The sequence below is a fragment of the Oreochromis aureus genome, linkage group 3 (assembly GCF_013358895.1).
Source record: "Oreochromis aureus strain Israel breed Guangdong linkage group 3, ZZ_aureus, whole genome shotgun sequence".
In the NCBI taxonomy this organism is placed as follows: domain Eukaryota; kingdom Metazoa; phylum Chordata; class Actinopteri; order Cichliformes; family Cichlidae; genus Oreochromis; species Oreochromis aureus.
Window position 1 is genome coordinate 48215931 of NC_052944.1, and position 24428 is coordinate 48240358.

The following is a 24428-nucleotide window of genomic DNA, read 5'->3' on the forward strand; positions in this document are numbered from 1 at the left end:
TGATTCGATGCAGAGAGGTCTATTAACACATAGTGAGTGAGAAAGGTGACTGGAAAGGAAAAACTCAATGCATCATGGGAATCCCCGGCAGCCTACGTCTATTGCAGCATAACTAAGGGAGGATTCAGGGTCACCTGGTCCAGCCCTAACTATATGCTTTAGCAAAAAGGAAAGTTTTAAGCCTAATCTTGAAAGTAGAGATAGTGTCTGTCTCCCGAATCCAAACTGGAAGCTGGTTCCACAGAAGAGGGGCCTGAAAACTGAAGGCTCTGCCTCCCATTCTACTTTTAAATACTCTAGTTCTGCTGTTAAAGAAGTGTGAAAATAACTAAATCCCAAACTCACAATATGGTAGAGAGTAAAAGGTCATGAAAGGTTTTATACTGAGAAATTCACAGGAATATATGCTGACACTAAGCAAGACTGAGCAGACACCAGTAAATGACAAATCTAAAACACACTGAGAATGAATTCAGCATTAAACACAGCAGGGAGGAACAATACACATATCAAAGGTGGAAGCAAGCAAAGCTCAAAGCAAGGCACAAGACAAAAGTAAAACAGATAATTAAATAACTAAAACAGAGAGACATGAAACGTGAAAAGCAATAGGAAACATTAATGACCTAATTCAGGAAGAAACACAGAAAGGCGAGACAGAGAGAGTGATGGGGAAACAAACAGAAACCTCAAAGTAAGAAGTGAATTTAGCTGAACGCTAGAACAGAAAATCACTATAATAGCCATTCAAATTCATTGAACTACAAACTGTAACTAGAACTCAAACACAACAAGGATTTAAATTCAAGATACTGGAATGACAATGAAATCAAAACAGGAATCAGAAATATATCTGAACAATAATCAGAAACTAAAAACACTGCAACTCAGTTTAAAACCAGGGATCATGACAAAGTGTCCAATGAGGTGAGGTTTTTGTTTCTCCGTTTCACTGCCTCACTGATTATTAGTAATATAATAAAAATTTCATATGTACTATTTTCATAAAGGAAATCTCTGGTCTTGATTTATATTTATTACTTATATGTTTATCGATGTTTGAATTATTTCATAATTTGCGTGACTGTTAATCTACATTTTTTGACTTTGAAAATAAACATTTTAAGAAGAAAAATGTCCAAAAATCATTTGAAACACAGCTGATTAGAAAAAAATGAAAAAAGGTTCCCTCTCTAAAGACAGAGACTCCAAGAAGAATTTAAACCCAAAAAACTTTGTTAGGTATGATCTGTACAGAAAAGGGCTCCTATTCCTGGAATCACTCACAACCTGATCACTCCTTCCTCTTCTAAACATAGAAACTACTCTTTGTGCACACATTTCCTCATTCTCTCCTCTTACATATATAGATATATATCTAAAGGCTGACAGGCTCCATTCACTACAGACACACATTAAGTTCAGACCTCAGGCTAGTTTCATTTCTACAAAACAGAAACTGACACCGCCACTGTTACTGTGACTGGCACAGAGAAATGGCAGAAAAAGGAGTTCAGCTGGACCGAGAAACCTTCTCTTGTTCGATCTGTTTGGATCTACTCAAGGATCCGGTGACTACAACTTGTGGACACAGCTACTGCATGAACTGTATTAAAGCACACTTTGATGAAGAGGACAGGAAGGGAATCCACAGCTGCCCTCAGTGCAGGAAGACTTTCACACCGAGGCCTGTCCTGGAGAAAAACGTCATGTTAGCAGCTTTAGTGGAGCAGCTGAAGAAGACTGGACTCCAAGCTGCTCCAGCTGATCTCTGCTATGCTGGACCTGAAGATGTGGCCTGTGATGTCTGCACTGGGAGGAAGCTGAAAGCCATCAAGTCCTGTTTAACTTGTCTGGCCTCTTACTGTGAGAAACACCTCCAACCTCACTATGTTGCAGCTCCATTAAAGAAACACAAACTTGTTGACCTTTACAAGAAGCTCCAGGAGAACATCTGCTCTCGTCATGATGAGGTGATGAAGATTTTCTGTCGTACTGATCAGCAGAGTATCTGTAATGTCTGCAAAAAGGATGACCATAAAGGCCATGAAACAGTCCCAGCTGCAGCAGAAAGGACTGAGAAGCAGAAGGAGCTCGAGGTGAGACGACTAAACATCCAGCAGAGAATCCAGGAGCGAGAGAAAGATGTGAAGCTGCTTCAACAGGAGGTGGAGGCCATCAATGGCTCTGCTGATAAAGCAGTGGAGGACAGTGAGAAGATGTTCACTGAGCTGATCCGTCTCATCCAGAAAAGAATCTCTGATGTGAAGCAGCAGGTCAGATCCCAGCAGGAAACTGAAGTGAGTCGAGTCAAAGAGCTTCAGGAGAAGCTGGAGCAGGAGATCGCTGAGCTGAAGAGGAAAGACGGCGAGCTGGAGCAGCTCTCACACACAGAGGATCACAACCACTTTCTACACAACTACCCCTCACTGTCAGCACTCAGTGAGTCTACACACTCATCCAGCATCAATATTCGTCCTCTGAGCTACTTTGAGGATGTGACAGCAGCTGTGTCAGAGACCAGAGATAAACTACAGGACATTCTGAGAGAGGAATGGACAAACATCTCACTGACAGTCACTGAAGTGGATGTTTTACTGTCACCACCAGAGCCAAAGACCAGAGCTGGATTCTTAAAATATTCACATGAAATCACACTGGATCCAAACACAGCAAACAAATATCTGCTGTTATCTGAGGGGAACAGAAAAGCAATATATACCAAAGAAGAACAGTCTTATTCTGATCATCCAGACAGATTCACTGGATGGCTTCAGATCCTGAGTAAAGAGAGTCTGAGTGGACGTTGTTACTGGGAGGTGGAGTGGAGAGGAAAAGGAGTTGAAGTAGCAGTCACATACAAGAATATCCGAAGAGTAGGAAAATCAGACTTATGTTTTTTTGGATTCAATCAAAAATCGTGGTCACTGAAGTGTTATATAAACAAATATGAATTTTGGTACAACAAAGTCCAAACTGTCCTCTCAGGTCCTCGGTCCTCCAGAGTAGGAGTGTACCTGGATCACAGAGCAGGTATTCTGTCTTTCTACAGCGTCTCTGAAACCATGACTCTCCTCCACAGAGTCCAGACCACATTCACTCAGCCGCTCTATGCTGGACTTTGGCTTTGTGAGTCTGATGGCGTCTCTGCTGAGTTCATTAAACTTAAATAGACAGAAGTCATTGACAGAAGTTGATTAAAATGTGTTTTAGTCTACAGTTTTTTTTCTTTGTCATCATTGTTACTGAGCTTGCAGTTGTGCTTTTCTTCTTTGTACACAACATCACCTGTTAGTTAAACTTTATGGGTGCTGTTTTGACATCTCATTGTTTGTTGTCTAGTTAATGACTGATTTTATTCAGGTGGCACTTCATCCTGTGTTTGTTTAGCCATGTAGGGAAAACAAGCCTTCCGTGATTTATTCCGTCAGTGTACTCTTCCAATGTGGATGGTAAGTAATGTAAAAACACTGCTGGGACTGTCTTTTCCGCTTTCTTTGGTGATTGATTTGAATTCTTTAGTGCTGATATTACTGTGTTACTTTGCAGCTTTTAGTGGTTTTAACTGTTATCATAACTTTGGCAGACATTCTTACTTGCTGTCACTGATGTTCCAGATTAACTGTCACAAATTAACTGTCAGTCTCATTGCTATGAACAATCAAATATTAAAAACTGTCTCTTGTTTACTTGGTTATAGTCTCATGAACAAGGCGACCACAAAAAATGGCAAAAAAAAATTGCTGTTCACAAGACAGCATACATAGCCTACAACCAGATTAACTTGTGCACATCTGCACGTGTATCTGTCACCACATTGAGTAGAGGCTGAGTGGCTGCACTTACATTTGATGCATTCAAATTGACCAACAAAGATCATGTTCAAAGATACATACATGTCACATATAAATATTTTAAATGAAGGTCCAGACATTTCTGGGGTAAACCTGCATTTTTGAGCAGACAGAGTGCTATGCTCAGTCTTAGCCTGGCAACACCCTCTTGGTCAACAGAAGACTGAACTGTTGTCCTCAGTAGAATTCGTTCTGCAAGCTGGCCATTTTCTATTAATTAGAATCTGTGCATATTCAAGTACAATACACCATGACCATTATACCTGCCTTGCATACAAAAACACCACAGGATGTAATGTCCTGCTGTTTGAGATGTTTGTCACAGACTCTTCCAGCTACTCCCACAAATGTTTGTTTAATTAAGCAAGTTAATATGTAAGCTATATAGACTGTATATGACTACCAACTGTCTCCAGCTGTGTCAATCTATTATCTATTTTGGCCCCAAGTGTTCCAAACAAACAGTACATGATTGTCCCAGGTGACTACAGTTACACAAATGTAATATACAAACTCAGTTCACCATCATTTCAGATAATTTTAGAATTAAATTCATTTCCAGAGAAAAGACAGAGGCAGACTATGCTAACAAGATGTGATGTTACAACACTAGTCAGATATTGATGTGTAATATTTGTTGTTTGTTATGGAAAAAAAATAGTCATCATGAACAATAGGAGTGGTGATTTCTAGAACTTTGTGTACATAATTTGTCATTTCTTACCGATGTAGGCTTAACATTAATATACAATAGCATTTCATTTAGTTTAAGGGTTTATTTACAAGATGCAAGAACATAAAACCTGGAAAGTTACAAATGTATTGTGCATGAAACGGGAATTAAAACGTGGCGATAGAGCCAGGTGCAGATGTGTGTTACAAATTAATCTGGCTGTAGGCTATGGCACTTGGCCACAGGTGGCGCTAGTTGACTCAACTCCGCTTGAGTGCACACAAACCGTTTTAGTTGTGAGGCGAAAACGCTGAAATCACAGTGATAAAATGTAGGAGGGGAATGATAATGAAGACAAGAGAGATTGTTTACTCTTGCTGTCCTGTGAACAGCATCGGTGTGGTGACGTATATTTGTTTGCTGTTTTCGGTGTTGTCTCGTGCATGAGAATATCAGCAGGTAAACCAGAGACAGTTTCTAATATTGTATTGTTCAAGAGCAATAAGACTGACGGACTGTGTTTAAGCTAACCTCACAAAGGTCACTTATTAAATATTCAGTGTTTATTTTCTGGTTTGTCGGTAGCAGCTCCTTAAAACTGGAGTATGAGTACAGGTGGAGGAACAAATGTCTCCTCCTTAAACACCACCTTCTTACTCTCTCCTGGGACTCGATGCTGGCCAATGCTTTCTGGACACATTTGCCACTTTGAGCTTTTTGACCTGAAGGATCTGTACAGCGGTACACTGACGCGCGTTTCACGGGTTTTGGCGTTTTCCCGACGCAAATCTGCCTCCGCATTTTCGCCGGACGCGCAATCGCGTGTCATCGTGCTCTTTCCATTGACTTTACATGTGAACCTGACCCTCTGGCCGCCTCTTTCGCGTTCGGTGTGTGCGCACCGTTACAGTGACTTCATGCAGTTTGTGTTTTGACCTCCAGAGGGCGACAAATCAGCACAGACAGAGAGCTCCATTCAAACTGCTGCCATCAGTAATAATTCTTCAAATATAATCATCAGTGTTTGAGCAGTTAAGATATCAGGGAATATCTAGACATGGGTCACAATACTGAACATGTCACATGTCACACCTTCAAAATCATGTGATCCGCTCTCAGTCCGCACTTTCATTCATGACTTCAACATGTTGAAATGAGCTTTGAAGAAACATTCAGTGAAATAAAGCTTTCATCATAAGATTCATGTGAGCACCAGATGAGCTTGTACTAACAACAACAATAACAGAGTGTTACATCCTGTGAGGCTGTGGGAGTGTGTGGGCGTGGTGTTGTCTTCTCCCTCTCCTCCTCCTTCTTTCTTGCCCCTCCCCTTGTCTCTCTCTGCCCCTGCCTTCTTCTTTAGAACACACCATCTGCCTGGCGTTCTTTTCATTTCACCCGGATCCAACTGTTACTGCCCCCCACCCTCATCGCCTAGCTTTTTATGTGGGGACGTAACACAGAGTCTGAATGAAGTTCAGGTGCTGATGCAGCTCACTGATTGGACATTTGGTTTCAGCTCTGCTCTCAGTCTTTACTGCACAGGTGAAGATAGAGAGTGTGAGTGGATCTATAGACTGGAAACAGAAACATGCTGAACATTTGAAGCTTTTATATTCCAAGTAAAGCAAACAGTGTATGAGAGATGATCTGTTATTAGTGTGTTCACACCTGCAGCTTCAACAAGGTTTCGTGTCTTCACACGTCAGCATGTGAACTTTACTCTGACTAGATTTAGTCTGAGCAGTCAGACAACATATTTTTAAAATTTACAATAACAACACACACAGAGCTGAGCCCCTCCCACCTGTCCTGCTTCAGGTGGAGTCCCGTCTCCTTCCAGGAAGCAGCTCACCTGTGTGTCCCTGTTTAATGTCCAGGTGTGGAGTGGAGCTTGTTGTTTGTGTCTCTGTGTGAAGAAACTGTAAGTTTGCTTTGTCTCCTCCTTTAACAGTTTGACTGTTTGTTTCTGCTCTGTGATGTTTGAACCAGGTGTTCTTCTCTTACTTCAGGACAAACTTTGATCACTCTTGTGTTTGAAGACACTGGTTATCAGTCAGTAACTCTACACTGAAAAATTTGTTACTGTGATCAACAGTTTAAATGGATCTGTATGAAACTTCAGATCCATTAGACAAATTAGTTTTTTAAATTAGAAGTGGACTTTCAGGTTTTACTGAATTTCGTAAAAATTCAGTAACAACATGGTGCCCTTGTTGGGACACCATGCCCTTGTTGGGACATGGTGGCCATCCACTACTGCATCCATCTGGACCATCCAGGGTTGCACGGCACTCATCAGTGAACAAGACTGTTTGAAAATTAGTCTTCATGTAGTTCTGGGCCCACTGCAGCCATTTCTGCTTGTGAGCATTGGTTATGGGTGGCCGAATAGAAGGTTTATGCACAACTGCAAGTCTCTGGAGGATCCTACAGCTTGACGTTCGCGGGGCTCCAGAGGCACCTGCAACTTAAAATATGTGTTTGCTGCGTTTTAATGGCCTTTTAGCAGCTGCTCTCTTAATCTGATGTATTTATCTGGCAGAAACCTTCATCATTGTGATTTGATTTCAGTGATCCAAAGAGCTCTCAGACACAATTCCATCCTTGAGTTTAATTGAAAAATAACTTATTTAATCTTTATGACACTTAAACAAAATTAAAAAACCCAGAAAAAGGTTCAGATGTGAAGATCTGAACCACTTTAACAAGGACTCCTATTTAGTGATGAAAAACAGAAGCACGTATTTAAAAACAGAAGGAACAGAGAAGAATAAAGTTTTAATAGCCAAGTTAATGTTCACACTCAGACCCACATATAGCGTGACACACTCAGGCATGAGGAAGTGTTCAGTTAAACATTCCTCTGCTAACAGCTGATGATTGAGGCATCACAGAAACTAATGGAGCTGAACTGACCTGACTGTATTTATAGATCACTATAATATTTCATAACTTTAAGGTTTTTTAAAAACATGTCTTTATGTTTGTAGCTCTGGATTTATTACATGCTGTAATTGTGATGTCTGCAGGTGAATTATGGTCTATAACTAAAGGCTAAACTAATAATTTTGATGGTATCATGAAGTCCTCTTGGACTATCTGTCTGTCAGCTTTCTGTTGGTGTAGCTGACGTAAAAATAGTTTTGTGATGGGAGATTTCTTTATTCTATGTAGTAATATGAATTTTACTTTAGTAATAGTAGTATCACTTTGTCACATGGTTATATGCATATATACGATGTTATCTCAAGTGGGCCTTATGTTTATCACACCTTCACAGTAGGGTCATTGTATGTGGGTTACAGACATATAGGCACCGCGTAAGGGAGGTGCCGGTTGGTCGTAATGTCCTTTGGGAGGAAGGGTTTGAGGATGAGCTGAACTGGGAGGTATAGAGCTACGTGATGTGCTGTGGAATTTCCTTTGTCCATGAGTTTGTCCAGGTCATATGTAAGGCAGCGCCCATCTTTAGAAACCATTCTGGTTTGTGACCAGAGCGCTCTCTCCACTGCAGTGTGTATAATAAACTCTGCTTCAAAAAGACGCTTACCGGGTGTTTGCAGTTTATTTAAAGTTTCCAGAACAGTTACCTTTCATAGTTTGTAATCATAGTGATAAATGTGAGCAGTGCAAAACAAACTGTAAAGAATATGGTCAGAAAAAAAGAGCAGAGTCACTTCCTTGCTGTCGGTTCCAGATGTGTCCAAAATGTGATCACAGAGGTTCTCTGATGAGTTAGGAATGAGACTGTGTTGGCAGATCATCTCTACTCTTCTGTGCAATAAAAAAATAATTTAACATCATCGTAACCCAGATAGCTGACTCATCTGTTCAGAAGTATTAAAGCTGTTCTTGTGTTTTTGGGTTCTTGATAAACAGCTTCCTTTCTGTTCTCAGTCATTCTATATCTAGTATAGTGCTGGAATGAATCATTGAGTAATTTGAGTATAAAAAATCCCTGATGCAGATTCTTTGATGTTTTGTTTAACACATGGCTCTTGTTGAAAGATTTTATGTTTTATGTGTTTTTATTCGTTGTTTTATTATCTTTCATTAAGAAGCATATCATGAAGTGTTCATATATTTCACAAGGTTTCTGTTGTGCAAGCTGACATTTAACTCTACAACACAAATAAGTTAGACAGGAAACAGATGCAGCACCCAAACCACAAGAGTTGAAAAGTGCACCACGTTTCCTAGAGGAAGCAGCCAGACACACATGTGACACACACACACCCACACACACAACCATTGGTTTAGAGGAACTTGTAAAGAGGAAATGTGATGTGCTTGCATACGTGATGTAACCTATAAAAGAACTGTTGCCTGCACTCAGGGTGTGGGTCTCGCCAGAGAGCCTCACCCGTGCTTGGGTCTCGCCAGAATCCTCACCCGTGCACGCCGCTGTTATTATATTCTAACTGTCTGAGTGTCTTTATTCAACCTGAAGAATGTCTTATTAAAAATAAACTCTTGACATTTAATTGGTCCTCCGAGCCGGATGTAGGACATCGAATTATAACTAATTTTATGCTCCAACGGAGTGACCTCGTCGTTTCCTGACATCGTGGAGAGCCCGCGCTGAAGTCTGTCGACAGCCTCTTTCCTATGAAGGAGAAAAAGACCAACTACGTGAATTCGGGGTTGGCCAGCGTTCTTAGTAAGAGGTCCACGATCCTGGGGAACGAGGAGGAATCTCTGACCGGCACTTATATCATCATAACCAGGTGAATATTAACACTCAAAGGCACATCGCGAATAATCGTCTTTTAGATTGACACTTTTCTAAGGGAAAAACTCGTCCTGTAGGGACTGGCAGTTTAAAAAAAGACTCGCTTAGTAAGACGAAACTGGCAGTCCAGAAGAGACTCGTTTCGCAATAAAAAAAAGCTGGTAGTCTAAAAGACTCGCTTGTAAGACGAAACTGGCAGTCCAGAAGAGACTCGTTTCGCAATGGAAAAAAAGCTGGTAGTCGACAAAGTTTACTCCGGGAGTAAATGGGAAAAGGAAGGTGTCAATTAAAATAGGATTACACTGCCGCGTATGTGAATTGTTTGTATTTAAAAAGAGGAAGTGAGTGTCATTTGAAGAGGGACAGTAGGACCCTACACCACTTCTATTGTTTTCCTGTGTCGACTGAAATACTGGTGAGGAAGGGAAAAGGTTGCGCTTCATCGCATAAAATTAAGGCCGCCCTTGACATTAGGACAAGGGTAGAAGGCTGCCTTAATAACCTCCCCTAACTCTAATACCAGAGAAGGTCACACAGTTCTGTTTGTAGTATTAATAACACAAAATCAAAATGGGAAATAAAACAACAAAACTCACTGCTGACGAGCAGTGGCTAGAAAAGAAATGTCCAGGCGCCGGACAAATTAGTGCATATAGATGGAGAAATCCAAAGAAAACTAAATGTCCCACGTGGGAGGGAAAATGTATAACTGTATGTATAATGCATTAACTAAATTAAAAGAAACCCTCCAAGCAGAAATAAATACTGAAAAGGAAGCTAAAAAGAAATCAAAACATACATAAGAGTTGTAATATTTTAAAGCATGGAAAGAGGAATGAAGTGGAATAAACAAAAGGTTAAATTAAGGTTGACTTAAATTAAAGCAATGAAACAAAATTGGGAAGACAACCAAGCTGAATGAATAGAATGCGTGAAACCAGATAATCCACACAAATATATCAAATAAAAAAGAGATGCATAAGGTATTATTATGGCTGTGTCATTGTTCAGCCAAGGAAAATGTCTCCAGCTTGGGGAGGTGTGAAGCTGCAGATTCACACAGACCTTTGATGGATACATAATAAAATATAAACTAATATACTATTGTATATTAGTAGTAAAGTAGTGTATTGTGATATACTATTGCTGTTATAAAAAGGAAAAACAATACAATGATAACATTAATAATGACATACTATTAATAGGAAGACGCACCTCAGTCAGTTATGATGCAAGGTGGAAGATTGTTAAAAGTAGTCTGATTCAAGCTTAAGGTTTGCTCAAACTCAGTACAATGATATATGAGATAAAGAAAATAAGGAAATAACTACACTAATCAGGTGCATAGAGACACTTGACCTGCTTGTAAACCTGTCATCTTAGATGAGACTTTGTTAAGATGAAGAGCAAACCTATACTAACAACTAATGAGCCAAACCCGTATACAACAGCTAAAGCTACAGGTTTGAGAAGCTGAATAAAATGAATTAAATATGTGGACACTACCAAGCTGATGAGCAAGTTACACATTTTTTTTTAATTTTATTTGTTTTTAGAGCAGAAGCTGCATATTAAAGGTCACACATGCAGCTGTCTGTGAGCTCAGTTTTTCCTCACACTTCTGCTTTGTTTCTGGCAGCAGCTTTTTCTTTTTTCTTTTGTGTCCTTGATGATGATAAAGTCCAGAGCCAGCTGAGAGCTGGGTTATCTGTTTTGTTTTATGTGACAAGGCTGAGAGATTAAAACTTAGTTTCTTGTTTTGAAAAAAAAAAAGGAAAAAGAGAGGTTTTGTGTTTCTCAGCCAAGAACAACTACAATTTCATTTTCTGTTTTGAGACAGGATAATAATAATAATCATAATAATAATAATAGAACAAAGAGTGATGTTTTGTTTAAGTGTTGAACCAGGCTAATACTGCAACATATCGTCTAGTGCATGATCTGCGAGCAATATATGAAATCATCTTATTTATCTTTAAATAAACTCCAATTATGGAGACCTGAAGTCACATGCTTAGGGCACACCCTCAGGTGAAGGCAGAAAGCTACTAAACAAAGAAAAGAAGCTATACAGAATGCGCCACAGCCACAAAACTAAGTATTCACATTCTTTCTGACTCTTTGTGAGCCTGAGTTATGACCTTGGCTCCCTGTTTTTCTGCCTCCACCAAGGGTGGGGGTGACGCTCCCGTGGCTCTTTACTATCACAAAAAAAGAAAAGAGAGGCCCCTACTCTCTGAATACAATATTCTCTTCATAACTCGGCAGTATGAAATGTCATGAAACAGTGTAACTCACTCACAGTAAATCAGCAGTATAGGATAATACAAACCTATCTAATAAATCTAATGATTTTCAAATTCTTTTAACTAAGAAGTATGATGTGGCCTACAGCAGTATCATGATTCACTCATTTTGATTACAGGTATAATGTAATATATGACAGCATAATAATCTCACAACTGCTACAAGCACATTTGCCTTTCTTAACACACGCGAGTGAAAGGCAACTGTTAAGAAAATGCCCTTTTGGGTGAGACAGGCCCAGAGGCCCTGCATGCAAGCGTACTAACACACATACATGCAATGAAGAGCAGCTTACACTAGAGCACACACTATATGTGCGCCTCTATATCTCACATTGGTGTTAAAGCAGGAAAAACTTAATAGTTTTGTTATCAACTGCTGAATTTACCCACTACTGACATTTAACTCTCCAGCTTGCAGGACAATAGGTGAAACGTTTGTGAAAACAGAGAAGGAAAAATAAAGACACAGAGAGAGTCTGGTATGACCAAGCAGTGACCAGACAATAAATTTAGTTGGTAATACAATAAATTGTGAGATGCTTTCTCCTTGATTGATGCAACACAAGTAGTTTACTGTATGGAGGAAATTCTCTTTGTGATAATCTTTTGAACGTGCATTTCTGTTGACCTGTCAACTTAGCGCATTATAAGCTGATATGCAAATTAGTTGATTGATATTAGATTTGAAAAATAACTGTATTATAAAATAAGTGAATAAGATGTAACAACGGTTGAAATATAGTTTTTGTTTCTAGTGTGTGGAGAAGGTTTTATCATGGCACACATCTGTTTACATGGGAGGAAACTCCTCATGTGATGCGACATTTAGCAGTTTGCAAGTGTGCAGCACATCAGAAGAATGACTATGAAATTACAAAGGGAAACAATTTTACTGACAAAGGATGAACAAAAAGCAGCTCCCACAGCTGAGCAAAAGAAATGGCTGAAATGCGGAGCGAAACTAAAAGAAGGAAAACCAATACTTCCAAAATCTCTACACAAAACAGCAGTTTTAGTGACACATGGAGTTACTCTCCATGCGTCAACAGGAGGATAAGAGATATAATCTCCAAAATACACTCTAAATTTCGAAACTTCAGCAAAATGCTGGCCAGAGTGTACAGGCCTAGTAAAAATGTGGATGAGACTAACCCAATGCTTGCAGAAACTGACACCATTTGAAATTGTACATGGTAGACCTTTTCCTCTGCCCATCACCAGTGAACCAATAGACAAATCAGTTAGAGAAACAACCCTAGCAGAATGGATGACAAAACTGCTAGAGAACAAAGAAATAGTTCTGAGCAACCAACTGCCGAATGATTCTTCTCCAGTCTCTTCCAGGTTGAAACCAGGCGACTGGATCCTGATCAAGGTACTCCAGAGGAAAACTGGAGCTCTCCGAGGTGGGAGGGCCCTTATCAGGTTCTGCTCACAACACCGACAGCGTGCAAAATCGCTGAAAGACCTTCGTGGATCCACCAGAGCCACGCCAAAAAAAAAAAAGTACAAGGGGACACAAGCCCAGACGCCAGTTCACCTATCATCTAGTGATCTGTAAGTGGAGGAGAGGGCAGATTGGGTATATCCCGCCCTCTTGACTTCTCGCTTTCAGTCGACACACTAGGTGATCTGGTGAACTTTGGTCGACCTGAAGAAACCCCATTGTAGCCCCGAGCACTGACCTAGCCCCACCTGCCCGGTAGAGTAAAGGAAGATCAGTCCAACCTGCAAAACCAGAAGAGCAACCCATCACTCAAGATGTGTCCTCATCCTGTGGAATCAGATCCATGACCATGGTCTGCCTATGGAGACTTAGAGTCCCAGAAAAGCAGGGTGTATCTTTTGTTTATCCAAATAAGACACTGCAACCGGAATCTTCCTGGCACAAGCTTATAGCCCGATAGCAACTGAGGAAGAAGAAGACTGTGTTTAAAAATTTCAGACACTTCACATGATGTAGCAATTGAAAATGCGCGAGCAAGTGAATGTCTACTGAAGTCTATAGAGTATGTGTGAAATATATTAACAACAGGAGGGAATGTTGAAAGATTTTATGTTTTATGTGTTTTTATTCGTTGTTTTATTATCTTTCATTAAGAAGCATATCATGAAGTGTTCATATATTTCACAAGGTTTCTGTTGTGCAAGCTGACATTTAACTCTACAACACAAATAAGTTAGACAGGAAACAGATGCAGCACCCAAACCACAAGAGTTGAAAAGTGCACCACGTTTCCTAGAGGAAGCAGCCAGACACACATGTGACACACACACACCCACACACACAACCATTGGTTTAGAGGAACTTGTAAAAGAGGAAATGTGATGTGCTTGCATACGTGATGTAACCTATAAAAAGAACTGTTGCCTGCACTCAGGGTGTGGGTCTCGCCAGAGGCCTCACCCGTGCGCGGGGTCTCGCCAGAATCCTCACCCGTGCACGCCGCTGTTATTATATTCTAACTGTCTGAGTGTCTTTATTCAACCTGAAGAATGTCTTATTAAAAATAAACTCTTGACAGCTCTGTAGTGTGCTCATGTGTTAAATGATGTAAACGTGAGCATTTCACACACATTTGCAAGTAAAACAGAGCTACAATAAAAGTGTATTTAGGAGCAACCAATTAAAAAGTCTGACCACATTAAAGCTACACTATGGGGCGCCGTTTGTAAAGTGAAACATGCTGAAATTAACATCAACATCTTTCCACATTTAGCTCAAAACCTTCAAAAACATGTTTTTTCGAGTCATTTTTTACAACATTTAGTAAAATATTTGTAACTATTTATGTTATATTTATGTTACTTACCACTGTACAGTGCATCAATTTAGTAGTTTAGAGGACCAAGGCACAGCAAGACCAACATCAGGAACATCAGCAACAAAAAGAAATGTTACATCTCTTGTGTTTTGTGAAAATGAGAAAAGACAAGAAAAAAACAAGTCATGCTAAACTTATACAATAGCATTAATAGTATTTCAGTTAATGTGCACATGAATGATGTGTGTTTCCTCTGCAGGTGAAGGTAGAAAGTGTGTGTGAGCTGATGTGGATGTGAATTCGGCAGCATGGATCAGTGTGAGGACAGCGAGAAGGGAGTCCCTCCCTCTAAAAGCACTCTGTGTGGGGAACATGAGAGCCAGACCAAAGCTCAGAGGTGAGATGACCATCTCTAACTGTCCATGACTCTTCTCCATGTCACAGCTCAGCACTCACATCACTGCTCCATCATTATTCACAGGAACCAGCCTGGACCTCCACCCAGCTCTGTGTCCTTAAAGAGTGACCGGTCTAAAGGGCATCCCAATAATTTTAAAGACCAGCAGGCATCTGCTGCAGAGAGGTGAGCTGTTAGTAACATGAAGTCTTTGAGAGCTGATTTAACTGCTTGATGTTGTTGGCAAACAAGACTTTTATCTGAAATTACTTTTTTTTTCTTTTTTAATCTCATCAGGACTGGATTTTATATTCCTGATGGAAACTTGGCTTCGACCCAGTGAGTTTTCTTCCTTCTCGGAACTCCTTCCCCCCGATTGTTCATTTCTCAGCTCTCCCCAAATCACTGGTAGAGATGGAGGGCTAGCTTTGGTATTTAAAAACAAATTTCGCTGTCGGCAACTGCCACCTTTTTCCTACCCCAGCTTTGAGGTGCAGTTTTTGGAACTGAACTCCGCTCCCTCAGTCCTCTGAGCTGTGGTGTATCATCCACCGAAATGCATTAAGGATTTTAATCTCGATGTTGCAGACTTACTAGGGAGTCTTATGCTAGGATATGACCGTGTTTTAATTGTTGTTGAGTTTAACATCCATGTATGCTGTGAGACTGGACCACTAGTAAAGGACTTCCTTGTCCTTGGGTGTGTGATCCAACTCACGAAATGCCACACACTTGTTCTGGTGCTGTCAAACAGTCTGGATGTTTGTATTACAGAAATCAAGGACTGTGGGATATCAGATCAGTGATGTTTAATATCGCAGTGTGTAATGTGGAGTTGAGCAGTGAGGGACCTGTGCGTCAGTTATGCATGATAAATTCATTGACCGCTGCTCACTTTTCTCTGCTTTTACTAACTCTGTATGATGCCAACTGTAAATATCAACACTTCACCGAGTTCTTTTGATTCCTCAGAGGCATCTGATGGAAGACAAAACACTGCTCGGTAGACCATTTAACATTTCTCTTTCACAATACTTCTAGAAGGGAGATGCGTCCTGCATGACACATTGCGCGGATCTCAATATGGTGGTGTGCCCCTAACAGTTTTATTACAGAAGCTCTCTCATTCTAGTCTAAACAACAGCGTCTCAGTACCTTTCCACTAGAGATGGTTCCCTCTTATCTACTTTTTCCCAGGCAAGCGTGAGCAAGAGTCTGCAGCTTTCTACTCTCCAAGGACACATGGTCTCATGCCTTTATTTTTCAGGGCTGTGTCCACTTAATACTACACTATATAACTTTATAACACTTATTATTAATAAAAAGCATAGCATTTTTGAGGCACTGCAAATTATTTAATCCCAACACAACCTTAGTGTGGAACTATCGGTTGAAGAGCTAGCTAACCTTTTTAATTCAACATGTTCTGGTATCCTTGACTCTGTTGCTCCACTTAGGAGTAATCGCACTAAATCTTCATGGCAACCTTGACTGAATGAAGCCACCCACGCTCTCAGATGCGAATGTCGAAGTGCAGAGAGAAAATGGAAGAAGGACAAACTCTTGGTGTCTTTGAGCATCTTACATGACTGCTTATCAAAATAAAAGAAGATTGTTAAAGCTGTAACATATTTTTCTGTCCAGTGTAATTTCTACCAACAGTCAAAATCCCAGAGTTCTTTTTAATAGTTTTAATAGTTAATAGTTTTGTGATTAACCCCTGTGCCACTGTTTTTATGGACGCTTCCTTTGCACTTTGGGAAAACATTTTGAAACACTTCATTGAAAAAATCTCAGCTTTAAGGTCTCCACATTCACAGGCAGGTTTAGACCTAGATCTACCTTCTAAGTGCTCGGCTGTTTTTCCAGCAGTTTGAGCCTGTGACTTTTCCTGCCATAAAGGAAGTAATCGATCACTTAGAACCTTCTAATTTTCCTCAGGATATTCTTCCTTCTCGCCTGTTCAAGGAAGCTCTTCACGTTATTGGACCTACTATGTTACTTTTATTGAATCTTTCCTTGTTATCACATTGTTTACCAGCGTCTTTTAAATATGCTTTTGTGCAACCCATTATTAAAAAGAAAAATCTCAATCCAAATGTTCTTTCTAATTACAGGCCCATTTCTAAACGCTCTTTTATGTCCAAAATTTTGGAAAAAGTTGTTTTCGAGCAACTTCAGAACTTTTTAGACACTCATGACATTTGTGAAGAGTTGCAGTCTGGTGTTAAATCTCGTCACAGTACTGAGTTGACACTTTTAAGAGTTTTTAATTATCTTCTTTTAACTTTCGACTCAGGATTTTCTGTTGTTCTAGTCCTTTTAGATTTGACTGCCGCCTTTGACACAGCTGAACATAACATTCTTTTATCGAGAATTCATGAACATGGTTTAAATTATAACTATCAGAGAGGTCCTTTTCTGTTGCTACTGAAGAATACTCGTCTTCCTCCGCCCCTATTTGTTGTGGTGTGCCACATGGGTCTGTTTTGGGCCCAACTCCCTTCTCCTTATACATGCTGCCTTTGGGATCTATTTTCAAGAAATACAACATTGCCTTTCACTGTTATATTGATGACATCCAAATTTACTTCCCCTTGATACTGGTTGTCTCTGTCCCACTGCCACCTTTCCTTAACTGTCTACATGATGTTAAAGACCGAATTTTCTCACCCTAAACGAAAATAAGACTGAAGTTATTGTTTTATGAAGTCATGCCCCTTTGGATAAGTTAACGGATACCCTTGGGCCTCTTGCTTGTGATCACTCCCACACTGTAAGAAAACTCTGAGTGTTTTTAGATAGCTCTTTTAAATTAGAGAAGCAAGTGTCCACAGTTGTGAAAAACAGTTTTTATCAGTTACATGAAATTGCCAAAGCGAAGCCTTATCTTCCTCCTGAAAACCTAGAAAAACTTATTCATGCCTTCATCACCTCTAGACTGGACTGCTGCAATTCTCTTTATTTAGGTATTCAACACTCCATCGCTTGCATTTAGTCCAAAATACTACTGCTGTATGTCTTTTAACAGGTTTTAGAATGTATGAAAGGTTTTCTCTGAAATGGAGAAAAACGAACTGATCTGATTGTGAGCGCATGCTGCTCATAAACCCGTATTTAGCATTAATGGTGCAATCCCAGATGTGGTGGATCGGCATCCTGTACTTGGACTAATTTTTCATGATTTTTCCACAGAGTGGGCCAGGACAGCTCAGGGTTTCCCAGTGGTCAGTCTGCCCAGCAGCATCAAACACACCTGGATTCCATATTTATGGTCTGTACATGTTCAACAACTATTTTGCTACTAAACAAAACACCTACATAATAATAATAATAATAATAATAATAATAATAATGATGATGATGATGATGATGATACTTGAATAAAATGAATGAAAGTATAATGTATTGTCGAGAATGACACCCAGACTCTTAACCTGTGAGGAGGCAGGAGACAGAGGAACAGTCACTGACTAAGGAAAAATTGTTTTGGATCGTGTTGATTTTATACTAATGAGGAGAACCTTAGTTTTCTCGCTATTTATTTTGAATAAATCTGAAGACAACCAGGATTTTGTTTTAGATATACAGTCAGTGAGTGAGGAGGGAGGCAAGGTAGAAGATTTGTTGTTAAGCCGGATGTCATTTGCGTATCAGTGGAAATTGTTGTTGTATCTATGAAAGATAGTACATAGGGGAAGAAATGAATGATAAAATACCTGAAGTGACTGAAGAAAGCTGGGATGTGAATAATTTGAGCTAAATGACCTGAGTGCAGTCTGAAAGGAAAGATTCAACCCTTAGAGTGGAATGGGAGTGATGTCAGTGGAGGATAATCTGTTTAGGAGGGTACAATGCCTGATAGTATCAAATGCTCCACTGAGGTCAACAAGAATGAGAATAGTAAGTAAAATGGAATCAGCTGAGAAGATCATTGGTAACTTTTATGAGTGCAGTCTCTGTACTAGGAAGGGAATGAAAACCAGACTGAAACTATTCGTAATTGATATAAATGTGAATGAACTTGAATGACTACCTGTGGCGGGGCGTGGCCTGCGGTGCCGTGCAGGGAAGGTGGACGCACCCGCATGGCATCCGCAATCACGCCCCGCTGACTTAAATATTGCACTGGGTCCTGTGGTTGGGGTTGTTGTTGGTATGTTGAGCTGGCAGTGGGAGAGCTGCAGCTCTGTGTGTGTTGTAACAGCAACCGTGAGTGTAAATAAAGAAGGCTGCAAAGCACGAAAATTTCTCCGGGTCTGCCGTGGTGCTTCACACTACCATTTCTAAAATGATTTTGGAAATGAAAAATAAGTTTGAAATACAGTCAATAAAAAAAAGTTCATCTCATTTACTTTGTTTTATACCCTTTGTTTGCAATGACAGAGGTCAAGTGTTTTCTGTAAGTCTTCACAAGGTTTTCACACACTGTTGCTGGAATTTTGGCCCATTCCTACATGCAGTTCACCTCTAGAGCAGTGATGTTTTGGGGCTGTCGCTGGGCAACACAGACTTTCAACTCCCTCAAAAGATTTTTTATGGTGTTGAGATCTACGAATTGGCTACTCCAGGCCACTCCAGGACCTTGAAATGATTCTTACGAAGCCACTCCTTCGTTACCTGGGCAGTGTGTTTGGGATCATTGTCATGCTGAAAGACCCAGCCATGTTTCATCTTCAATGCCATGCCAATGGAAGGAGGTTTCAGTGAAAATTACATGGATACATGGCCCCATTCATTTTTTCCTTTACATGTATCAGTTGTCCTGGTCCCTTTGCAGAAAAACAGCCCCAAAGCATTATGTTTCCACCCAATGCTTCACAGTCGGTATGGTGTTCTTTAGATGGACCTCAACATTCTTTCTCCTCCAAACACAACAACTTGAGTTTTTACTAAAAAGTTCTATTTTGGTTTCATCTGACCATATGACATTCTCCCAATCCTCTTCTGGATTATCCAAATGCTCTCTAACGAACTTCAGATGGGCCTGGACATGCACTGGCTGAAGCAGGGGACACGTCTGGCCCTGCAGGATTTGAGTCACTGTCGGTGTAGTGTGTTACTGACGGTAGCCTTTGTTACTTTGGTCCCAGCTCTCTGCAGGTCATTCACTGTGTGGTTCCGGGATTTTTGCTCACTGTTCTTGTAATCATTTTCACCCCACAGGGTGAAATCTTGCGTGGAGCTCCAGATCGAGGGAGATTATCAGTGGTCTTGCATGTCTTCCATTTTTGAATAATTGCTCCCACAGTTAATTTCTTCACACCAAGCTGCTTATCTATTGAAGATTCAGTCTTCTCAGCCTGGCGCAGGTCTATAATTTTGTTTCTGGTGTCCTAGGACAGCTCTTTGGTCTTGGCCATAGTGGAGTTTGGAGTGTGACTGTTTGAGATTGTGATAACAAATTCAAACAGGTGCCATTAATACAGGTAACGAGTGGAGGACAGAGGAGCCTGTTACAGAAGAAGTCACAGGTCTGTGAGAGCCAGAAATCTTGCTTGATTATAGGTGTCCAAATATTTATTTTCCACTATAATTTGCAAACAAATTCTTTAAAAATCAGACAGTGTGATTTTCTGGGTTTATTTTTTCTCATTTTGTCTCTCATAGTTGAGGTATACCTATGATGAAAATTACAGGCCTCTCTCATCTTTTTAAGTGGGAGAACTTTTTACTTTTTTACTTTTTTTGCCCCACTGTATGATGGAAATTGTTGAAGTTGGTAGAATCAGCACGAGTTTTTTTTTTTTTTTTTTTTCAGGATTGAGGTTATTGCAGCGGATTTGAAAGATGCGGAGACAGTTCTGGCAGAGAGAGATGAGTAGATGATGTCAGAGATGAGGAACCAGAAAGGGAAGGCGAGCTTTAATGACGAGTGTGGGGCGATGTTCCATCTGACATGTAGATTGCTTGGACTTATGAATATGATATGAAATTCCTGAGCAGATTCAGAGCTGGAAAGAAGAGAGAGTGAGTGGGTGACAGAAGCTCAAAAAAAATAGTGGGTCTTTTGGATTCTTTTTTTTTTTTTTGGATTAAAGAAAGACAAGAGAATTACAAAAGACAGTTGAGAACAGGTAAGATGTTAAAGAGTCTGGTGACTGGATGATGTTAAGCAATGAAAAGAGTGACTTGGTGTTACCTTCATTAGAAGAGATAATATGACAATAGTAACTGGACTAGTTTAAGCGATGCTGTCCTTATAATGTCGTTTATGATTTTTAATACATCTTTTATGAGCAAGTCCAGTTCTTCTGTAGAGCCTCTCAAGTTTGTGACAGTAATAGTCAAAGTTCAGGTGTAAACTCAGGGGGTGGAGAAAGAGGAGAAAACAGATCATTTTTTTCATGGAGTTCAGTGTTGTAGAGTGAAACCAGTTCTTCAATGGTGAATAAACTCTGAATGTCTATGAAAGAGTCAATGCTACCGGAGAGAGAATTAATAATAGAGAATTGTTAATAAAGAGAGTTTCATAGGTAAGCGGGGTTACACCAGAGCAGCAAATCAGGTCCCAAATGTGTCCTTTAGACTGAGCACTCTCAAGGTAAGATACAAAATCTCTGATGAGAGAGTTATTAATGCTGTGATAGATGTGAGGCAGGCAGCAAAATCATTTAGGAACTGATTGTTGAGTTTAGGGAAACGGTAGACAGCTGAAATAATGGTAGGAGTAGGAACAGACATTTGACACACAGTAGATTCAAAAGAACTGACACAGGAGCAGAGACAAGTATGACTTTTCACCTCTCATGATAGATTATTGTAAGGTCCCCGGCCAGTACTACAGGGTTGAAAGATGTTAACAAACCCAGGAGGAGTGGATTGATTCAACTGAGACAAGTCATTGGGCATTGCCAAGTCTCAGTTAACCAGAGAAAGTCTAGCTTAGAGTTGGTACAGAGATCATAGAAGATATGTCCCTTGCTCTTAAGTGAGTGGGTGTTAGGTAGATTGAAGTTGAGAGTGATGGTATCATGTTTGGCAGCAAAAAAAAAGAAAGAGTTGCATCATCCTACTGAGAACAACTGAACAGTCAATTAAGACATGACACAAATGCATAAAGTTACCAACGAGAAAGTCCAGTCATCTGTTCACAGTCATCTCCATGCTGCTTTTTGTTCGACCAGTGGATTGTCAGTGTGTCCAACATGGATCTGATGTTTGGCTGCATGATTTCTGTCTGACTGGATCATTCATAAAGTATTCTGTTCCAGCTGCTGGAGGACAATATCATCATATTTGTAAAGAACGAGCTGAAGAAGATCCAGAAGGTTCTGAGTCCAGATTACTCAGAATGCACAGAGAATAAGATTGTGAATGAGGAGGTTTTGAAGGGTGAGGATGATGAGCAGAGGAGCAGCAGAGAAGCATTTGTGAAGATCACATTGCATTTCCTAAGGAAACTGAAGCAGGAGGAGCTGGCTGACCGTCTGCAGAGCAGTAAGACAATTTCTCTAGATATTTAAGCTGCTGGATGAATGGAACATTTAGTAATCTCTCATTAATGTTAACAAAAATATTACATACACATATTTTAGGGGGCACAAATAGTCATATGCATTCATTTCATTGTTTTCTGTCTGTTTGTTTGTTTTTTTATTGTTTTCAGAACATGTTGCAGCAATTTGTAAATGTAAACTTAAAACAAAGTTGAAGAAGAAGTTCCAGTGTGTGTTTGAGGGCATCGCTAAAGAAGGAAACCCAACCCTTCTGAATCAGATCTACACAGAGCTCCACATCACAGAGGGAGGGACTGCAGAGGTCAATGATGAACATGAGGTCAGAAAGACTGAAACAGCATCCTGGAAACCAGACAGACCAGAAACAACAATCAGACAAGAAGACATTTTTAAAGCCTCACCTGGAAGAGACGAACCAATCAGAACAGTGCTGACAAAGGGAGTGGCTGGCGTTGGGAAAACAGTCTTAACACAGAAATACAGCCTGGACTGGGCTGAAGACAAAGCCAACCAGGACATCCAGTTCATATTTCCATTCCCTTTCAGAGAGATGAATATACTAAAAGAGAAAAAGTTCAGCTTGGTGGAACTTGTTCATCACTTCTTTACTGAAACCAAAGAAGCAGGAATCTGCAGCTTTGAAGACTTCCAGGTTGTGTTCATCTTTGATGGTCTAGATGAGTGTCAACTTCCTCTGGACTTCCACAAAACTGAAATCCTAACTGACCCTAGAAAGTCCACCTCAGTGGATGTGCTGCTGACCAACCTCATCAGGGGGAACCTGCTTCCCTCTGCTCACCTCTGGATAACCACACGACCTGCAGCAGCCAATCAGATCCCTCCTGACTGTGTTGACATGGTGACAGAGGTCAGAGGGTTCACTGACCCACAGAAGGAGGAGTACTTCAAAAAGAGATTCAGAGATGAGGAGCAGGCCAGCAGGATCATCTCCCACATCAAGACATCACGAAGTCTCCACATCATGTGCCACATCCCAGTCTTCTGCTGGATCACTGCTACAGTTCTGGAGGATGTGCTGAAAACCAGAGAGGGAGGACAGCTCCCCAAGACCCTGACTGAGATGTACATCCACTTCCTGGTGGTTCAGGCCAAAGTGACGAAGGTCAAGTATGATGGAGGAGCTGAGACAGATCCACACTGGAGTCCAGAGAGCAGGAAGATGATTAAGTCTCTGGGAAAACTGTCTTTTGATCAGCTGCAGAAAGGAAACCTGATCTTCTATGAATCAGACCTGACAGAGTGTGACATCGATATCAGAGCAGCCTCAGTGTACTCAGGTGTTTTCACACAGATCTTTAAAGAGAAGAGAGGACTGTACCAGGACAAGGTGTTCTGCTTCATCCATCTGAGTGTTCAGGAGTTTCTGGCTGCTCTTCATGTCCATCTGACCTTCATCAACTCTGGAGTCAATCTGCTGGAAAAACAACAACCAACCTCCCAGAAGTCTTTCTTTTTTAAAAAGAAAAGTAGTATAAAGTATCTCCACCAGAGTGCTGTGAACAAGGCCTTACAGAGTCCAAATGGACACCTGGACTTGTTCCTCCGTTTCCTTCTGGGTCTTTCATTGCAGACCAATCAGGCTCTCCTACGAGGTCTGCTGACACAGACAGGAAGTATCTCACAGACCAATCATGAAACAGTCGAGTACATCAAGAAGAAGCTGAGTGATAATCTGTCTGCAGAGAAAAGCATCAATCTGTTCCACTGTCTGAATGAACTGAACGATCATTCGCTAGTGGAGGAGATCCAACAGTTCCTGAGTTCGGGAAGTCTCTCCACAGATAAACTGTCTCCTGCTCAGTGGTCAGCTGTGGTCTTCATCTTGCTGTCATCAGAAAAAGATCTGGATGTGTTTGACCTGAAGAAATACTCTGTTTCAGAGGAGGCTTTTCTGAGGCTGATGCCAGTGGTCAAAACCTCCAACAAAGCTCTGTAAGTGAATATATACTCATCACTATATTTAAAAATGGTTGATTTCACAAATGATTGAAAATAGTACAGTCATATATTAAATGATTTCCTGTTTGCTTTCCTCACAGATCAGGTCAACCGATATCTCTAAATTACTTTTTTAAAATTAAAAGAAACTCCTAGGTTTTTTGTAGTTCTATGATTTTGTAATAATCCAAAATTTTCAAGACTGTATGCATTTCTGTTAATGTATAATGTAAAATTAAGTTTTATTCTGACAAAATATTGTTAGATTATATTTTA

The 24428-nt window shown here is 40.4% G+C and overlaps 2 protein-coding genes across 2 annotated transcripts in view; both read left to right on the forward strand.

Annotated features, from left to right (window-relative positions):
- The first annotated feature begins 181 nt into the window (after positions 1–181).
- Positions 182–14655, forward strand: LOC116332925 (tripartite motif-containing protein 16-like). The gene is made up of 2 exons (XM_039610444.1): positions 182–6072; positions 14596–14655. The coding sequence occupies exon 1, from the start codon at positions 1497–1499 to the stop codon at positions 3171–3173; it is 1677 nt and encodes a 558-aa protein (XP_039466378.1). The 5' UTR covers positions 182–1496; the 3' UTR covers positions 3174–6072; positions 14596–14655.
- LOC120439450 (protein NLRC3-like) overlaps positions 13250–24428 on the forward strand; it is a 15628-nt gene continuing 4449 nt past the window's right edge. Inside the window, exons 1-6 of the mRNA XM_039610443.1 lie at positions 13250–14733; positions 14818–14919; positions 15031–15072; positions 17929–18007; positions 21948–22173; positions 22343–24146. Coding sequence (XP_039466377.1) covers positions 14645–14733; positions 14818–14919; positions 15031–15072; positions 17929–18007; positions 21948–22173; positions 22343–24146 — 2342 coding nt within the window. The 5' untranslated portion in view covers positions 13250–14644. The remainder of the gene's footprint in view (positions 14734–14817; positions 14920–15030; positions 15073–17928; positions 18008–21947; positions 22174–22342; positions 24147–24428) is intronic.

Excerpts from the sequence above, each read along its gene's own strand:
- LOC116332925 (XM_039610444.1), top strand. The coding sequence starts at position 1,497 with ATGGCAGAAAAAGGAGTTCAGCTGGACCGAGAAACCTTCTCTTGTTCG.